Source organism: Colius striatus, chromosome 20 (genome assembly GCF_028858725.1).
Source record: "Colius striatus isolate bColStr4 chromosome 20, bColStr4.1.hap1, whole genome shotgun sequence".
NCBI classification, from domain to species: Eukaryota; Metazoa; Chordata; class Aves; order Coliiformes; family Coliidae; genus Colius; species Colius striatus.
The window spans coordinates 859,967-877,333 of NC_084778.1; the positions used below are offsets into that span (position 1 = coordinate 859,967).

The 17,367-nt window shown below is 50.3% G+C and overlaps 1 protein-coding gene across 2 annotated transcripts in view; it reads right to left on the reverse strand.

Annotated features, from left to right (window-relative positions):
- The window catches only part of KSR1 (kinase suppressor of ras 1), a 62,821-nt gene that overhangs the window by 3,118 nt on the left and 42,336 nt on the right, over positions 1–17,367 (reverse strand). The window contains exons 3-19 of one of the 2 annotated variants that reach the window (XM_062012210.1): positions 16,030–16,177; positions 14,640–15,069; positions 13,785–13,789; positions 12,001–12,061; positions 11,691–11,774; positions 11,093–11,154; positions 10,881–10,987; positions 10,433–10,601; positions 9,543–9,584; positions 8,564–8,618; positions 8,172–8,221; positions 7,085–7,460; positions 6,094–6,190; positions 5,368–5,501; positions 4,885–5,016; positions 4,470–4,605; positions 4,003–4,136 (exon numbers count right to left, since the gene is read on the reverse strand). In XM_062012210.1, the coding sequence (XP_061868194.1) occupies positions 4,003–4,136; positions 4,470–4,605; positions 4,885–5,016; positions 5,368–5,501; positions 6,094–6,190; positions 7,085–7,460; positions 8,172–8,221; positions 8,564–8,618; positions 9,543–9,584; positions 10,433–10,601; positions 10,881–10,987; positions 11,093–11,154; positions 11,691–11,774; positions 12,001–12,061; positions 13,785–13,789; positions 14,640–15,069; positions 16,030–16,177 (2,222 nt within the window). Of the gene's footprint in view, positions 1–4,002; positions 4,137–4,469; positions 4,606–4,884; positions 5,017–5,367; positions 5,502–6,093; positions 6,191–7,084; positions 7,461–8,171; positions 8,222–8,563; positions 8,619–9,542; positions 9,585–10,432; positions 10,602–10,880; positions 10,988–11,092; positions 11,155–11,690; positions 11,775–12,000; positions 12,692–13,784; positions 13,790–14,639; positions 15,070–16,029; positions 16,178–17,367 lie in introns of those variants that run through there. The other variant, XM_062012209.1, reaches the window with a different exon arrangement.

The window sequence follows — 17,367 nt, forward strand, 5'->3', positions numbered from 1 at the left end:
CAGCTACAGTCCTACAAAAGGAACCACACGGGGTGAGACTCTGACCTCGCCCAGCTTCAGAGCACCCAGAAGGGAGGCTTAAGTAAACAGCAAACACATGAGCTTCTTCATGCCACCCTCACCAGTTACACATACAGGCAAACTGCCTCCAGTTGGAGAAATGGGAGGTCTTCACAAGGACTTGGGGTGGGCAGAAGCCTGACGCTTGTTTTCAGTGGGCACTTGGGTTCCTTCAAGTAGAAGGGAAGGAAAAACTGACTTACAGGATTTTCTGTCTCAAGAGAGAGGGATGTTTTGACAAGATATGTTAAAAACCCCACCAGGAGAAACCCCAGCTCCCTCACTCCTTCACAGCCTGTAGCAAGTGCATAGAGGTGTCCTGTCCCTCGCCCGTGTGCTGTCAGCAGAGGAGGGGAAGCTGCTCCCTGCTCAGGCAGCGCCTGCAGACGGGGAGCATGTGGGGCTTTTGTCCTCACTGAACACACCAGAAACCTCCCCAGGCCTTGGGGCGTGTTCTCCTCTGTCCCTATCCTCCCTCCTCTGAAACAAGGTATTTTTTCAGCCCATGACCGGGTAAAGAACACAACAATGACCTTGTGTACGAAGGCACGTGTTTCCTGCTCCCTACGGCCCTGCAAAGCCCCTCACGCTGAACAGGGCATGTAAACAGAAGCAAATGCTGGAATCCAGAGCACTGCTCGTGCAGGGAGAGGAGGAGCCAAAGGGCCACTCTTGCTTTTCCTCCTCCTTCCCACAGCACTGTGGCTAATCCCATGGGGGCTAGTTCTGGACACCACTTGTAGCCCAGGCCCCGGCAGGCTAAGGGACCGCATCTGCTCCAAGCAGAGCAAGGACCGTCCTTCCTTCCACTGGAGAACGGTCCCAGCGTCATCCAGCCTCTGCCAAAACGGACCCCAGGGAGCCCCAGCACCCGTAAGCCAGTGGTTTGCAGCGGCTGGAGAGCTGCGTGGGCGGCTGTGCCTGTGAGAGCGTCCCGTTAGCCTCGGTCACGCAGCCACCGCCTGGCACTAAGGCTGCGGGTGGAACCCCGGGCTGTGCCTGGGAGCCCTCTGCCCCAGGACAGCCACACCAGCAGGGGAACCCCCCCCAGGGGGCAGGACCCCGGTCTGGCCGGGGCCGGCAGCTGGTTAGTCAGGGAGCAGCTCCCTTCCAGGAGCTGGCAGCTGCCGACACGCTTCGGAAGGGAAAGACGGCCGCGTTGTTAGACAGGAACTTCTTGCAGACAGGAGTTATTCAAGCTAACAGCCCACACCAAGCGGAAAAGGCAGGAAAGGAGAACTTGGGCAGAGTGTTGATTATGTCCATGGGTTAATTTCGTGGTTTGGTTTTGCGTTTTAATGGAAGGTGATTGTCCCAGTTGCCGTTAGGATACAACACATGGAAGCATGCAAGGTGGAGCCCGTTATTGCACCAGTAGCTACAACCTACAAAGAAATACGGGAGGGAAGGGAGAAAGACACCGTGAGAGTTAGTTTTCAGTTACTTGAAGCAAGCCCTTGAGAAGTACGTGTTCTAAAGCTCCCACCAGAACAAAGCCGGGGGCAGAGCAGCGTTCCTCAGAGGGGCCCCGGCCGTGCGCCGTGGCTCTGGCAGCTGAGCAGGTCTCTGGCTCCCACACGTGATGAGCACACAGCACTGTGCAGGGCATGGACAGCAGGGCTGCCTGCACTTCCACTTCAATGAGCACTAATTCAGCTGTCAATGCTGATAATTAATACTGACACTTGAAGTACTTCTCCCCTATTAACTGCTCGGAGCAGACACAAAGCCGTAATGGATGCAAATCGACAGGAGCCACTTGTGGGGTGCAGAGGGGTGTCAGGCCAGCTACCCAGCCAAAAATAATTAGAGGAGCTGCTACACAAGACATCAGCCTGTAGTTCAAGCTGCTGAAGAGTAACTCCCTGTGGAAACACTAATCCAAAATAATCAGTTGGTGAATTGCTGTGGAATGGAGCATTCCCCTGCACTCCCTGCCCATCCACGGAGCGTGGCTTCAGGTTCCTTCCCAAGCTGCTGTTTAAGGACAAAGTGAGTGTGACTGCACAGGAGTGAGAGCACAGCCCCAGCTCTGTGCTGTCTGCTCGGGGAGCTGACCATGTCAAACCAGGCATCAGTTAATGATCCAACACAAGTGCATCTGTATACAGGGAAACAAGGGCATGGACGTGTGACACGAGCCCGGTGCTGGAGTGAGCCCGGTGCTGGAGTGAGCCCGGTGCTGGAGTGAGCCCGGTGCTGGAGTGAGCCCGGTGCTGGAGTGAGCCCGGTGCTGGAGTGAGCCCGGTGCTGGAGTGCAGTGTGTTTCTGTAGAAAGGAAAAAACGTTACCACAGGGCACTGCTGCACCAGGCAAATGTCCTGGCAAAAGAATTGCTGTGTTTGTAACACAACCCAGCTTAAACACACCATCATCCCCAAGGGCAAGGGAGGGTGAGCTTAAAAAATACAGGAGGAAGTATCACCAGTGAAGCTGGATGACTTGAAGGAACAGATAATGGAAATGCTCCTGCTTGGGGTAGCCAGGTACAGACCTGGCCAAGGCAGGCTCTGCCTGGGAAGGGGCTTTGGTGTGCTCTGGGCCAGAGGAGGGGGAGGAATTGTCCCTCTTCAGTTGAGACTGAAGGACAGACAAGCAGCAATCAGGGGCAGCTCTCAGCTCAGATATGGTTGGTTTCTCATTTAAACTTCTGTTTTTAAAACTCACTTTTTAGAATGGATTTCAGCTGCCCTCCCAGGGGCTGCAGGGCTGCTGCCACAGCTCTGAGGGGGCTGAGGGTGCAGACCCCTGACCTCCCACCCGCAGTCCCTGTGGATGCCAGCAGCCCCGGCCCGTGCAAGGCCCCTCAGCCTTTCTTGTGCTGTGAGACACTCACACTTGTGTAGTGTGAGGCAAATGGACCAGAGGGCTCTGCTCACCAGGGAGCAGGCAGGAAGCATTCACTCTTTGCTGAGTAGTACTGTCCCTTTGTATAGAAGTGAGGCCACAGCCTTGGAGCTGCATGGAGAGCTGTCAGACATCACCACGTGTCAGGGAGCCAGGGCCCATGTCAGGGAAATTGTGCGAGAGACAGATGTGGACATTTTGAACCAAACCACACCTCTCAAAGCACAAAAGGCCAGCACAGTCCCCATGAGAGCAGACAGTTGGTTAGTCTGATAAGGTATTGCAGGAAGGTGGTGCAGGGTTGTGGGACAGAAGGAGGCAGATTAGACATCAAACAAGGAGAAAAGAAGTATTAGAGATTCAGCAGATGCAAATCAACACTGAGCAAAGTAGGTGGTAAATGGGCACTGGTCACAAACATGTCTGATCTCCCACTGACCTTGAAAACACTGAGGTCACCCAAACCTCACCTTGTGCCTGAGAGAAGCTGGGAAGGTGTTCCTGAGAGCTGCTGGGGGCTGGGGGTGTTGCTTCACTGAACCACCTGACACACAATTACCACCTCTTGGGTTTTCCCCCCAGAAGCCAATTATTCTGAGTCAAGACTAACTACCTGCATTCCTTCAGCTGCCTGTGGAAAGTGGGCCTGCTCTAAAGGAGGAGGAAGGGGCATTTTTTCTAGAGAAAGGCTACAAACTTAGGGCTCTTCCCTTGAAACTGAACTGTCCATTTTTGGGACACAGGTGACACATTCTCTGGTCATTCCCTTCCTCAGTACCAGCCATTATAGGGGAAATTCCAGCTGCTTTGGGGCCAATGTGGGCCCTTTCCAATCCTGCTGGTAGACACTCTGAAACCAAACATCAGCTGGATAAGTAATCTCCTGCAGGAGGGAGGTGAACGTGTTACAGTAGGAAATGAGCTGTCTGAAGCATCAAGCTTAACTGTGTTGTGTCCTAGTAACTAGAAGAGCAGAAGAGCACACTGTCACTCACATCACAGGTCTGGCAGCCCCAGGAAGGCAGGTAAAGCCCAGAATGATCAATAAGCGAATTCTGAGCAGCAGAAACTTCCTTAACAGCAGCAAATACTCACTCAGCAGACTTCCAGAAATGCCCTGGGTGGGAGAGCCGACGGTTGAGCTTTGGCAGTTTCTCCAGCATGTCCATGAGGACAGTGAAGCTGGGTCTCTCGCTCACCTCGAACGACCAGCACGCAGACAGGATCTCCTGCAAAGGGAATTGTGGCTCGTTATCTCCCCTCAGGCCACAGCCCCAGGAACTGAGTGAGCACTGGGGCCTGGGCAAGCCCAGAGACACTGTTTACAGAGGTCTTGGGCACTTCTAATCAGACAGCATCCTCTGTACCAGTGTGTGTCCAGTGCTGCATGACAGGATGGGAGAGGGTGAGGCTGTCCCATTCTAGTCTGTTCTCTCTCCTGCCCTTTATCTTGTACGTTACAACATGAGTAAAACAAATGCAAGAAACCTCTTCTTTAAGCAGCTCCCTCTTTTGCTGATAAATAGCTCTAGGGGAGGATTCCTGCAGCTGAAGCTACTTACATTGACTTCCTTCCCCAAACTAACAGTTGCAAGAACTTGTCTCACTCCTTCGCCGCTGCCAATCTGCCAGATGAGTGCCTCTGCAGGCTGGTTCTTGAAAGGCCATTCTCTTGCTTGGAGCTCATACCAGACAGTCCTGCAACACCAGCACACAAATCAAGCCTTGGCCTGCTTTTAAGAGAAAGATACAAAACCCTGACACTGCTCCAGGTTCTTCAGATAAGCTCTGGAAGGTGCCCAAGGCTGTGCAGCAAACCCCTGCCACCCCACACACCTCCCACCGTGGCTTTGGTAGCAGGTGAGGGAAATGCTCACCCTGAGCCTGTGAGGAGAGGACCACGGGCTCACAGGGCTCAGCTCTGTAACAAATCCCATTTAGCAAGCTCCCTGGTACTCTCTGGTGTTCCCCTCTTACCCAAAGGCATAGATATCTGCAGCTTTGGAGAAAGGCAGCTTGTCTTCATCTTTCCCAGGGGCCATCTCACGAACAATCTCAGGGGCCAGGTAGCACAACCAGTCGTGAGGCAGCTTCAATTCATTCTCCCTCCTGAGTTCAAAAGAAAGAAGAGGCACTGACACACTGCTGCTTCAGCCACACAGCAGCATCTGGAACAGGGCTGTGCTTCACCTGATGCCCTGACTTTACTCACCTGCTTTGGCTGACATTACCTGTCAGGTTTCTTTGTCCTGTCTCTTACTCCATTCATAACTTGTAGCCATGTGCTACAGGAGCTGGAGAAACAACTCTACTAAAAACCCACCAAAACCAAATGTGTTCCAGAACTGTGTGTGTGTACTAACACCCTCCCTTTCCCCTGTAACACACCAGAATGTTTCCCTGTCTGACCATTACCGCTCCTCTAGCAGTGGATCAAACGTTGAAAGCTCCTTCACTTACCTTCCCTCCTGAACCACACCAGAAATGCCAAACAGTCCAAAGTCAGTGATGACAACTTTCCCATTGTCATAGAAAACATTCTTGGATTTCAGGTCCTTGTGGACAATGCCCTTGGCATGCAGGTACCCCATGCCCTGTGAGACACAGGCAGAGGGAAATGTCGTTAGTCCCAAGCCGGGAGCTCCAGGCACACTTTGCTTGCTGACACACGTCACTACTCAGCACAAATGATTCATTGCAAAGGGACACACAGCAGCTGCCTGACAAGTGCAGGAAAGGTGCAAGGGAACTCTGCAGGGAGGCAGCTCTTGGTGCTCAGCCCCTGCACAGCAGAGCTGAGGAAGGGCACTCCTAGGTGAAAGAAACTGGTCACAGTTCTGAAGAAGTCTGTATGTGTCAAAACAATGAAGCACTGACACAAGTTTGCTCGTTAAATTCACAGGATGTGTCTGCCAGAAAACATCAGCTTTAGAAATGCTGCTTCAGCTGAGAACTACTGGAAGCAAGCACAGAAACCACTGGGCAAAGCTGGGAGAAAACATCTCAGTGCATGAATTCAGCTGAACTGAGGCAGGGACAGAGACCTGTCCTGCTTACCCTTCTTCATTGTTCCCTTATCCCAATCCTCTCTCCCCAGCCCCTCACTGACAAGCCAAGGCTGTATTTCTCTCCTCAGCCGTGCAGCCTCTGAGCTCAGATCTCTCCCTTAGCATAAGGTCCCCTTACCTTAATGATCTCCTGTGCTATCTGCCTGGTTTTGTTAATATCCAGGGAGATCTTGGGGTCCCTTACAAAGGAGTGAAGTGTCCTTCCTTTGCAGAAGCTACAGGAAAGAGGAACAACAATCCTTGAAAAGGTCTTTAAAATACTGGAGGGAAACAAGAATGCAAGGCTGGACATTCAGTTGGCTTTCTTATCATGCTGACAGAATTTCAGCCCTCTCCCACTGCTCACAAATGGCATTTTGAACAACTTCAGGGACCCAGTTTCTTCCCATCTGTGTGGGTGTGCACATGTACAGGAGACCTATTGTTAAAGCATGCTCAAGGATATGCAACAAATGCTTCTGTGTTCCTCAGAGCCTCCATTGTGCTTATCCTGCTCTGACATCTGAAGGCATTTGCAGCTTCTGCTGCGGGTGCTACTGGGCACTTCAGCAGGAAATGTCTCCTGGAACTGGCAATTAGAAATGACCAAGTGCCTCCTGGGCAGACTAAGAATGGTATGCCCTTGGCCTTGCTTAAATTCAGCCTGCATGGAGCATCCCAAAGCTAAAGAACAGCTAAATGATCCTCATCTCAAATAATGGAAACAGAAGAGGGGAGAAGAACTGCACAGTTTTGCCTCATCAGCCAGTGTCCTTCGAGGGAACAGCGAGGAGGAGAGAGCTGGTGCACTGTCAGCCTCACACCCTGGCTTGCTGACACTGTGGGAGCCATCTGGAAGCAGATGCCCCAGGAACAGTGTGCTCCAGATTGTTTGGTTTTATTCAGCTTTTTGAATTTTCTTATTTGAGAATTCAAAACTAAAAAGAAAGGAGCCAAAAGCTGTTCTGTGTTCCCTAACAGGAGACATCCCCAGCATCCAAACCTCTGGGCAACACCGACTGCATTGCTGTCTGCCCCCTCCTGACTGCAGTGACAGGTTTATCTCTATTTAAAAATTACCTATAGAATGTGTGTATATTAAGAGCAGCACTAAGATGCTCTGTCCTTACCTGGTAATGATTGCTAAATGAGGAGGGTTCATGCATGCTCCCATGAAAAGTACCACGTTCTCATGCCGCGTCTGTCTGTAGTTCATCACCTCCTTTTTAAAGAGCTTGAGGTGATCCTGGTTGTTGCCATCTATCTCCAGCAGCCTGATGGCCACCTCCCCGTGCCACTTCCCCTTGTAAACCTTCCCCCACCGTCCCTGGCCGATGGGGTCCCCCAGTTGGATCTGTTCAAAGGGAATGTCCCATTCCTGCAGGTAGACGCTGGTCTGGCTGGGCTTGCGGTAAATCATCCCCTGCAGGTGCGGCCGTCTGCTTGGCAAATCCTCCACCTCATCCTCATCATCTTCAGGTTCTGATTTATTAGTCTCTAGTTCTTCTACCTGTTCACAAGAAGAGAAAGGAAACTCATACTGAGGGTCTCATCTGAGAGGCAGAAACAGCCTCCAGCCAGCAGCAAAGGCTGCTTGGAGGGCACATCAGGGGTGACATGTGAGTGTCTGGTTACAGCTCTAGAAACAGACCTCACGGGGCTGAGTCACCCCAGAAGGCTACAAAAAGGCAGCTGTCTGTCTGTCTGTCTGTCAGTGCAGCCAGGTGAAGACAAGAAAAGCTTTATCCCACAGGGTTAAATCTGTAAACTAGCACTAACATCCAGGCACCTGCCTGCAGTAGGAGGCAAAATGCTACAGGCCCTTCTGAAAGGAAGGGTCAAGAAGCTCCTTGCTCTTCAAATACACGTGGGCACAGGGGGGTTGTGATTACTGAAATTCTCCTGTTAGAGAGAAGTGCTCCAAAAAGCAAGAAGCTTGATCCAAAATCCAGTGACTTCTGCCAAAATCACAGATTCTACCTCTGTTGGCTTCCAGAAACCCCTGTCAGTGCTCCTGCCACACACTGGACACATGCTTAGGCACTACCAACATCAGGCTCTCGTGACCAGGCAGGGAAAGCCTTCCCTATGCAAAATGTAAGCCCCTGCTAACAGCCTTTGCTGTTACAGCCTGTGCTCCTAAATCCAGGGCCACAGCTTCTCCCTTGCACGATCACCAAGGCACTTCTGATCAGACAGAAGGGCAAACCAGAAAACCTACCTCTGCTTCACATTCAACTCCATCTGTGTCTGGCTGTTGATCAGCACTAAGGAGAGAAGAGAGGTTTGCAGTGAGAACAATGTCTGCACACCCACCCGAGCGAGAGAAGGGGCTGTGGTGTGTGGTGCCGCGGGGACGGGCACAGGCAGAGGCCAGACCTCGAGGCCATTAGAGCAGGTCACAGAGAAACATACAATCACTGCTCCACTGCACAGAGAAGGCCTTCCTAAGCTTATTTTAGCAAGTGAGGGACAGAGACTTTGATGGGACTTTCACTGATGAAGTGGCAGGAGTGGATAGGCAGTGCCACAGCTCCTAGCACGAGGTGCCAGGTGGCAGCTGCCCAGGGGAACCCCAGGCAAAGGAAGGAGCAGAAGCCAATACTCACGTAGTGTCTGTGGCAGTGTCGGGAGGATGGGCTGCTTGTGCAGGGCTGGGAACTTCTGGGGAAGCAGAAACATTTATGATATGTATGTTACACTTCAGTGTCCTACCTGGAAGCTTTAACACTGCAACAGTGACTGTTTGCTTCGTACTGAGGAAAACTGAACCACAGGCAATATGGTTTTATGCTTCTGTTCATTTAACACTCTGCTCATCTTTCCTGGCACTTACACCCTTGTACATTGACCAAGCCCTGTCTTCTTCCCATTCACCTACTTGTCTGTCATGCCTTTCAAGATCAGCCCTTGTGAACTGCTCACACGCCTTCAAGTCGCCCTGGACAGTCAGAAACACTGAAATCCCCTCAGAAACGGGACACTTGAATTTGTCTCTACTGCAGGTACCAAATGCATCTGGTTTGTCCAGTGTCACCTCTGCCCAGGAAATCCAGCTTGGGTTGCAAATCCTTCCAAAATTCTGACTAAATACTCTGTACCTGGCATCCTACATCACCACTTCTCACTTTGCAACAGACTTTCTGAGGGTCCACGAGCAGCTGATTGAGAGAAGTTTGTACGTGCAAATCCACACGAGTAGTGTTGCACCAAGGTGGAAGCCCACAGGCAAGGGCCTCAGCCCATGCAGGCAAGCTCAGGGTTCCTGGACAGGGACACTGACAGCAGCTAGGAACACAGCCCTAGAAAGCAGCCTGCTCAAAGGAAGAACATGTCTGTGTATAGAATCTGTGTATAGAAAGCTGCTGGTTTACAACTAAATATTGATGGTTCCACCTTACTACACAGCTCACATCACTCCCAGAGAGCAGGAGTTATATACTGAGATAAGAGGAAGTTTGGATTGGTTTAGACCCTTTTTGCTTTGTTTAAGCAGAATTTTTGTCCTGGGGCAGCATGCAGAAGTTTACAAACAAATTCCTTTTTGGCAGCAGAAGCTGGTTAGTAGAATTAAAACAATCAACTCACCTGGGAAGATAAATTGTTGTCTGTGCTGAATGTAGTAGGCAGCTTTTTACAGAATTGGGGGTTTTTAAAACAAGAACAGCAAAAAAATTACCAGGAGAAAAAAAAACACAAACAGGTTAGAGGATGATCAGTCAGGGCCCCAAAGCATTCAGTGAATTAGTCCCATCTCATGGTGGGAAACTGATTAGTAGATCATCAGGCTGCTGGAGGAGGGCATTTCAGCACATGCATTTTTAGGAGACTATGACAGCTGATACCTATCCCATGAAAGCTGTGTTACTGACAAGCAAAGGGTCTGGTGGGAAAACAACACATTCATCCTGTATGGGGCAGAAGCAAACAGAGAGCCCAGGCATGCTAAAGGGCAGCCCCACAAAAGGCTGCAGCTCCCATGTGCTGTGTCTCAGCTTTTCAGAGATGCACCTGCAGAAGCTGAAGCTCAGGAGCCATCCACAAGCAGTTTTGTTTCAGTGAATTTGAGCAGTACATCCTAACACAAAGTAGTTGCAGTAATGTCCTAGTACCAAACTGGCTCTGCTTCTGCTCCTTTGAGTGGGCTAAAACCTGCACTCCCAGATCAAAGGTGTGATGCCAGACACAGGGAGGCTGAGGGCTGGAGGCAGCAGCTACTGAGCAGCAGGGACTTCAGTTCCAGAGCAAAGGAACTAACACTTATTCTCTGTAATCTGACTCCTGCAAAGGGTCTTGTTGATACCACTTAAAACCAGACCATTTTCTTTTATGAGGTGACAAGACACACCTTCACACCTTGCTTATGACACAGCCATGTGTTCAGAAACCTGCAACTACCTCTCAAGCCTTGGTCAGCCTCTGCTTGCACAGAGGCCTTTCTGGTCCTGGCAGAGGTCTCCTGGAAAAGAGCAGCTTACCTGGGAAGTTAAATCGGCCGTCCCTCTGGCCCATAGGAGATGGGTTTGGGGGAGGTGTTGCACTGGGAGGGTTGGAAGACTGGAAAGGTGCTGGAGAAGATGGTGTGGATGAGGTTGTAGAAGAGGGATTACTGCTAGAGTCCAGATGATTTATTGCTGGTGCATGCTCCTGCAAAGCAAGGAAAGTCACTTGTGAAACAATCAAAAGCAAGAAAGAATTCCCCTCAGTGTTTACTGAAGAGAGGAAGGAAAGCTGTCCCTGGCCTTGATCACAACAGCTTTTCTGAGTAGTCACCTAGAGCTGTGCACAGCCCATGTTTTACAGAGAAAATGTCACAGATCAAAGTCTTCTGTGAAAGAGAAAGCTCAGGGTGCAAGATGCTGCTGCTGCCTCTCCTTACTGTAGCTCCTCAGTGACCTACAGGCACAAGACTCAGTCACCACATACCTTTTTAGTTAGTGCTTTGGGAAGAGTTCCAAACTGTGGTTCTGTTGGTCTGTCCACTGGATTATTGATATCAGAAGGGACAGATTCTGTTCTTCTTATTTTTGTTACTGAAATACAGGTTGGAGAAGAGAGAAAAAAGGCTTTAATCAGACCTCTTCTTACCACACCATCAATTACACTGGAAAGCTCAGAATGTGCACAAGATTACTTACTGGGAAGGAAGGATATTCTACAAGCAGGTGCCTCTTTAGTACATTTGTTGTGACATTTTAATCTGAAAGAGACACATTACATGTTAAATAGCAGCTTGTTCTTTCCCAGAAAGAGGAAGCCTACCCTTAATTTGTAATTCTCATGCTAATCTCAGAGGGAGTTCTGGAATGCTCTGGCCCCAAGCAGCAGGCACTCATATGAAGCATTCTATTCTGTCTGTCATTAGCAATATACACATCTTAGCATCTCATTTAGTTTTAATGTAGGTACCTTCTGACTCTCATCCAGAGACGGGGAAGCACTAAAATCTCAGTGCTCTGGACTCACAAGCCAGAGAGGCAAAACCTAAAATCCTCGCTGTTATTTAGGTACCCAGCTCTCCCCATGAGTCTGCCCATGATTGCACAGGAAGCCTGTGCCAGGGAAATACATTTGGTTCATCCATGTGCCAGGCTGCCAACCCAGAGCACTTGTGCCAAAGCATCCCTTTGCCAGCTCAGAAGCTGCCTGAGGAACAATGCCACTGCTAAGAGATAAGTGTGACTGGCAAACTGGAATGAATCCAAGTTCTTCTGAAGACCATCCCTATGTGCTCACCTGCAGTACTTACACTTCACCCCGAACATCATGCTCTTCTGACAGACTTGGCAAATCTGAGATAACCAAGACTTTGTAGAGAACCTACACAGAGACAAGAGTGGAAAATGATGTTAACTGGTGCCTAAATGAAAACTAACACTTGTCCAGGCTTCTCAGGGTTACAACACTTCAAGTGCATGTATTAAAACCAGCAAAGCTGAACCTGGCAAACGAGGGACTGACCCAGAGCTGTGAGTGCTGCACACAGGAGCCTGCCCTGCCCTGCCCTGCCCTGCCCTGCCCTGCCCTGGCGCCTCCTGGGGCTCACCTGTGTGTCACAGCCAGGCCAAAGTCTCTTCGTACCATCTGAGGGGATCCTTGGGAGAGTTCTGGTGGAGAAGGAGAGGATGTGTTAGGGATGTGTTACTCACGGGTGTGAGCAAAGTGACCACTGTCACTGACAGGGACTAGTAGCCACCACACTGTTAGTAGCACAGGTGAGGCTGGTTGCTTTCTGCTGTAAAGCTACTACCAGACACTACTCTTTGGTGGAATCACAATTCTTTTGGTTCCATCAGTATGGTTTATGGTTTGGCATTACAGAAGTCCATCTGATGAGCTCTAGGCCATTCCTGAAGTGGAAAGTCAGACTTTACCCCCGAGGGGTTTGCCATAACTGCTGTCACCTGGTTTCATGCAGTGTCAGTCAGTAGCTGTTGGGTTCCTCTTGTTCACAGTCATTGTCTCCATTTCACACACAGGCCAGTGTGACACAGAAGCACAAAAATATAGCCATGAGATTACTTGGCTAGCTGGGAAGTGCAGAAAGGGAGACCTGGACCCCAAAGTGCCAGTCCAGCACTCCAGTGGTTACACCACACAGCTCCCCAGAACCTCTCAGACACTGGGATTCTGACAGATTTCCTGACCTGCATCTGTAGCCACACTGCAAATGTGGAGAAGGCTCAAACCTGCCAGTACCAACAGAGCTTCCAGGCTGGACACTGTCAGAGCTTAGGGAAAGCCAGTCTCCTTCTTTGACCCTAGATGGCACCAGATTCTTTTTTATCATTACTCCAGTGAACTTTTAAAGGCATCTGTAGTCTTCCCCACTTTAACATAGGCTGGGATGACCAGCTGCTCTTTCAAGGAGTATTGCTGGGGTAGTGTGGCCATCCAAACACACAGTGATCTGAATTAATCATGATCAAGATGGTTGTTAACAGCAGCTAACGTGGCTAAATCCTTACTAGAGTCTTAATGAATATTAAGTTTGTAATGGAATGAGACTTGAAAGAACCTCTGGATGTTAAACCAGACAGCATGATCCTGTGCTCAGGAGCACCAAGATTCTTCATTTCTGTTTGAATTTATTCCAATGCCTTTTTAACCCATTGCACTCATTCCACCACTCTTTATAAAGAAATTGTCAGATTCCTGCTCTAACTTCATGTTACAAATTTCTTTCTATGGCTTTTCAGCTCTGAAAAGAATTCCAGGGATTCTTGTTCCATTACAGGATGCCCAGGTCTCTCTACATGAGCTTCCAGGGTCACAGGTTGAGTCTGAGACAGACACATGGAGTCACATCAGGATAGCTGAAACACCAACTGCACTGATACCTCCCTGGGGATCCCACAAGCCCTGGTCCTGGAGGCACTGTCAGGGGATGACCCCCTGGATCCCCAGGACAGCAACAGAATGCTGAGGCGTCTGGCAAAGGTGCACACACCAGGCTGATTTGTGGCAGAGGCACTTGGCAGTGAACAAAGACACTATATGGAGCTATTTCTAGTACCAAATGCATCAGTAGCAGCTCTCTGAAGTCACAGACAAACAATTACACCCAAAGCCCTTGATTTAACTCTTTAAACACCAGTGTTCCTGCTCCTTGCTTTGTCATCTGAAGAAATACCAGGCACAAGAGAGACATGCAGGCATCCTGCTGTTCTCCAGGGGGCCAAGCTTCTGCCAGAGGTAACAGAAACTCTGAGCCAGAAGACCCTACTGAGGACCTCCAGAGGTTGCACAGGCAGGACCGACAGCTAGTTGCCAAGGCCAGGTTCTTCTCTCTCAGCAGTGAAATGAGCACAGCCCTGTAAAATGTCTTACCAAACCTAGAGAGAAAAACAGAAAAAAGGGGTTTTAGGCACTGCTATTGATGGGGCAGGACACAGTTTGCTGGGGCAGAAATTCCTCTCTCAGTGTGTGATGTCAGGTTTGCAAACATCTCTGGCTTTGCACAGGCTCCTGAAGCTGCTGCATAGACAGTATTTTCCTGCCTACAAATGGCAGCCTTTGCTGGGGAGGGCTCCAGTCCTGAGTGAGCTGTACAAGAGTGCATCTCAGTTCTGGCTTCCAGAGGGGGCTGCACAACTCTGTGAGCTGGCAGCCTCAGGAGGGGCCTGAATCACAGGAGGGACATTTGCTCTCAGACATAATCAGTAGCACCTAGATCACAGCAGGACCAGGCTCTACCACTGGATTTCAAAACCAAGCTGTGCACTGGCCACAGATGCTTCCTTGCTGCATTTAAACAGTTTCAGTTTGCAGGTTTTAGGATGTCCTTCCCATGCACTCACTGTGTGTGAATGCTGTACTGCTTGCCAGGCCCCATGCTCAGAATGAACTCTCCTGTCAGCCAGCAGGCTGCACAGAACTGCAGCAGCAAAAGCACAGCCCTAATGCTCACACCCAGGATCTCGACTCCCTTCTGAGCTGGAATGCCTTCCCTGTGTAAAGGTGTCATTCTGGCAAAAAAGCCCCGAGTAGAGCGGGGCCTTTGAGCTCTTCCAGGTGCTCAGAGTGTTGGGGGAAGTTGCAGTGATCCAGAACCTGCCACAGAGTTTGGACGTGGGCCCAGGTCTGTGACGTTTGGGGACAGCCAGAGAGTCCCCAGGGGCTCGTTTCCTTCCCAGTGAAATGTTGGACCAATACCTTGCACCCTGCCTCCACTAACACGCTTACTTTATTGGAGGAACTTCATCTATCCTGTTCCCCAGCTGAGACTCGTGGGACTTGCTCCTGGTGAGGGCTGGGAAGTTGGGCAGCAGCTGAAACACCTTCCTGCAGGGGGGAGGAGGAGTCCGCGGCGGCTTCAGCTTGTGGCGTCTCTTGGCCTGGGGAGTGGCGGGTGGAGTGATGGTGATGCTGTGGGGAGTCCTTGGCGTTAACCTTCCGCTGTGTGCGGGGAAAGCAAAAGGGTCCAGCAGGTTCTCTGCATGGACAGAAGGTCCGTGGCTGGAGGCGAGCGCGTCCGAGGGCGGGCCGGCCGACACGGAGCCGGAGCGCGGCTGCTGGCTGCCGGCCCTGGGCAGGGCGCACGAGCCCTCGGCTGAGCTGCTCTCCCGGCGCGCCTCGGGCAGGGTCAGCAGCACGTCGTCCTTGAGCTCCCCACCTGTTCACACAGCGTGGACACGTTAGTGACCGACTGAAAACAAAAGCTCCTGTGCACACACATCCCCTTCATGCTGCCGTGGGCCCTACAGTGGGGCTTCCCCTGCTTTGCACCTGGCCAGTGTGCAAGCCCAGCCTCTCCTGCCCTGACACCCATCGGCTAAAGTAGCCTCTAGAACAAGACTGGCAGTGAGTGCCCTTCCTTCCCCTCTGTAGCTATGCATCTCCAAAGCTAAATCAGGCTGCTCTGCTCTAAGGTGGGCTGAGTTTTAACAGATCCTTGCCCAGATCCCTGGCACGCTGAACACATGCATTGCTAATGCCATGGTGCCCTTCTCCCATCGCTGCCAGGTTCAGGATTTCTCTTGAATCTGCTGCTGGGATTTGGCTAATGATTCTATCGATTCTACCAGTCCAAGAAGGAGAAGTGAATCACCTGAGACACTGCAAGCTGCACAGTGACCCAGGGTTGTCAGAGCAGTGTTCTCCTCTTCCAAAGCACTGAGATAAACAATACCCAGGCTTCTGAGGAAAGTAATGCCAAACACAATCACACCTTCGCTTTGAGCTGGCAGTGTTTGGGGAGGGGATTACCTTCGAGAAATTTGGTTGTGTTCATTGGCTCAAGGATATGTGTGCTGGATGATGGAGGATTAACTGGAGCACTAGACACACCTCTGAACAGAGAAAGAGCAAGGACATACTCTGTTGAGTAGGAGAGGATATTTCTGCATACATCTATTTCCACTTATTTGACGTTCTGTCAAAACCAAACCCAGTCCTCAGCTCTAGATGTGTTTGATGGCTGCAACTTCATGTACATCCAAAAGCCATAACCCAACACTGGTTACAGAATATACCCATTCTCCAGAGGATTTTGCAGATTGTCTCATGAAAAGAGGCAGGATGGGGGCTGAGTTGCTGAGAAACTAATTCCACTGAAGGACAAGGCAGTCTGTACCTGATTCAGTCACCTTCCTCAAGCAGCTCAGTGCCCCGTTCAGTCTGGAGCACTCCTCATCTCTGGCACCACATCTCTTCATCGTTTCTTTCACCTTTGACTCGTTCATTTCTAGTAAGGCATCGAGGGTCAGCTCCTCTGGTATTCGCTGCACAGAAACAAGGTGACACCACTTTTTGTAAATGCACACAGATACAAGACTGTCACTTGTCATGCTGGTGTGCTTTGAACAGTGCCACTGTCACTGCCCAGTCTGACTCAGGATGTCCCCAGGTTGGCTGCATCTCTGCTGAGGATCGCTGGGTCTGTGGTGGATCTCAGCAGTGCTCACAGCAGCTCGCTCTCCTCCCTGCACCACCAGAGACCAGTTGTGAGCTGAGTGTGCTCTGTATCACCAGGGTGTTATGGTTGTTCTCGGGTATGGAAGGTTGGATCAGAAGTGACTGAAATGTTCCTCTCCCCTTGTGGAAAGTTGTCACTCTGTTTTTGAAAAGCTCCTAAGGAAAGCTTAACCTTTGATGAAAACTGGCAGTCAGAAACAGGCCTAAAATCTGAAAAGATGTCAGATAAAGAGGTTGGGCTTTTCAGCAGGGAAAGGGAAAGTAAAAACTGTGAGGAGAATTACTTCTTTTGTTAATCAAATGACATGTTTTGACAAAGAGAGAGCGACCTCCTCCTCAAGCAATGTTCTCTTCATCACAGAACCAGCCTCAACCCCTATCTCACTTGGAAAATACTTGTGCAGAGCTCCCTGAATGTCTTACTACACCCAAGCCCCCAACACAACACGATAAGCTTTAGGTCAGGCAGACACAAAAGATAGGAGAGACTGGAAAGCACGAAATGATCTGGTATTTCCTGACACAGCACGGAGCTGTCGCCTCTTTCCTCCCCCATTCAAATGTTTCCAGTGTGAGTCTGCAGCAATTGTAGTTCATAAACAAAACCAGGATATTTAGCCCAGATACCCAGGAATTTCCCTGAAAGTTTTGCCTAAACAAACCTCAGTGCTGCCTGCTCTCACAGTGAGGCCACAAATTTCACAACGTTTGGCCTCTTTCCTAAAGCTTCAGCTCCTGGACTCGAGCTATGCAAAAGGATCTCAACTTGTATTAGAAGGGGAAACTCAAACGTGTGTCTCTGCTGGAGAAACAGAAAGCTTGAAATCTTCTGGACTCTTCACGGGAACTCCAGTGTGAGTGTTGCTGAGTGTCCTTCAACAATCGCATCTTTCTTAACCAGCCCCTGAGATCTGACACATGACTTTTAACTGTGACAGTGCCAGAACAGCCCCAGCCTGCAGAGTTTGGAGGTGGAAAGAGGCAGCACATAGTGTCT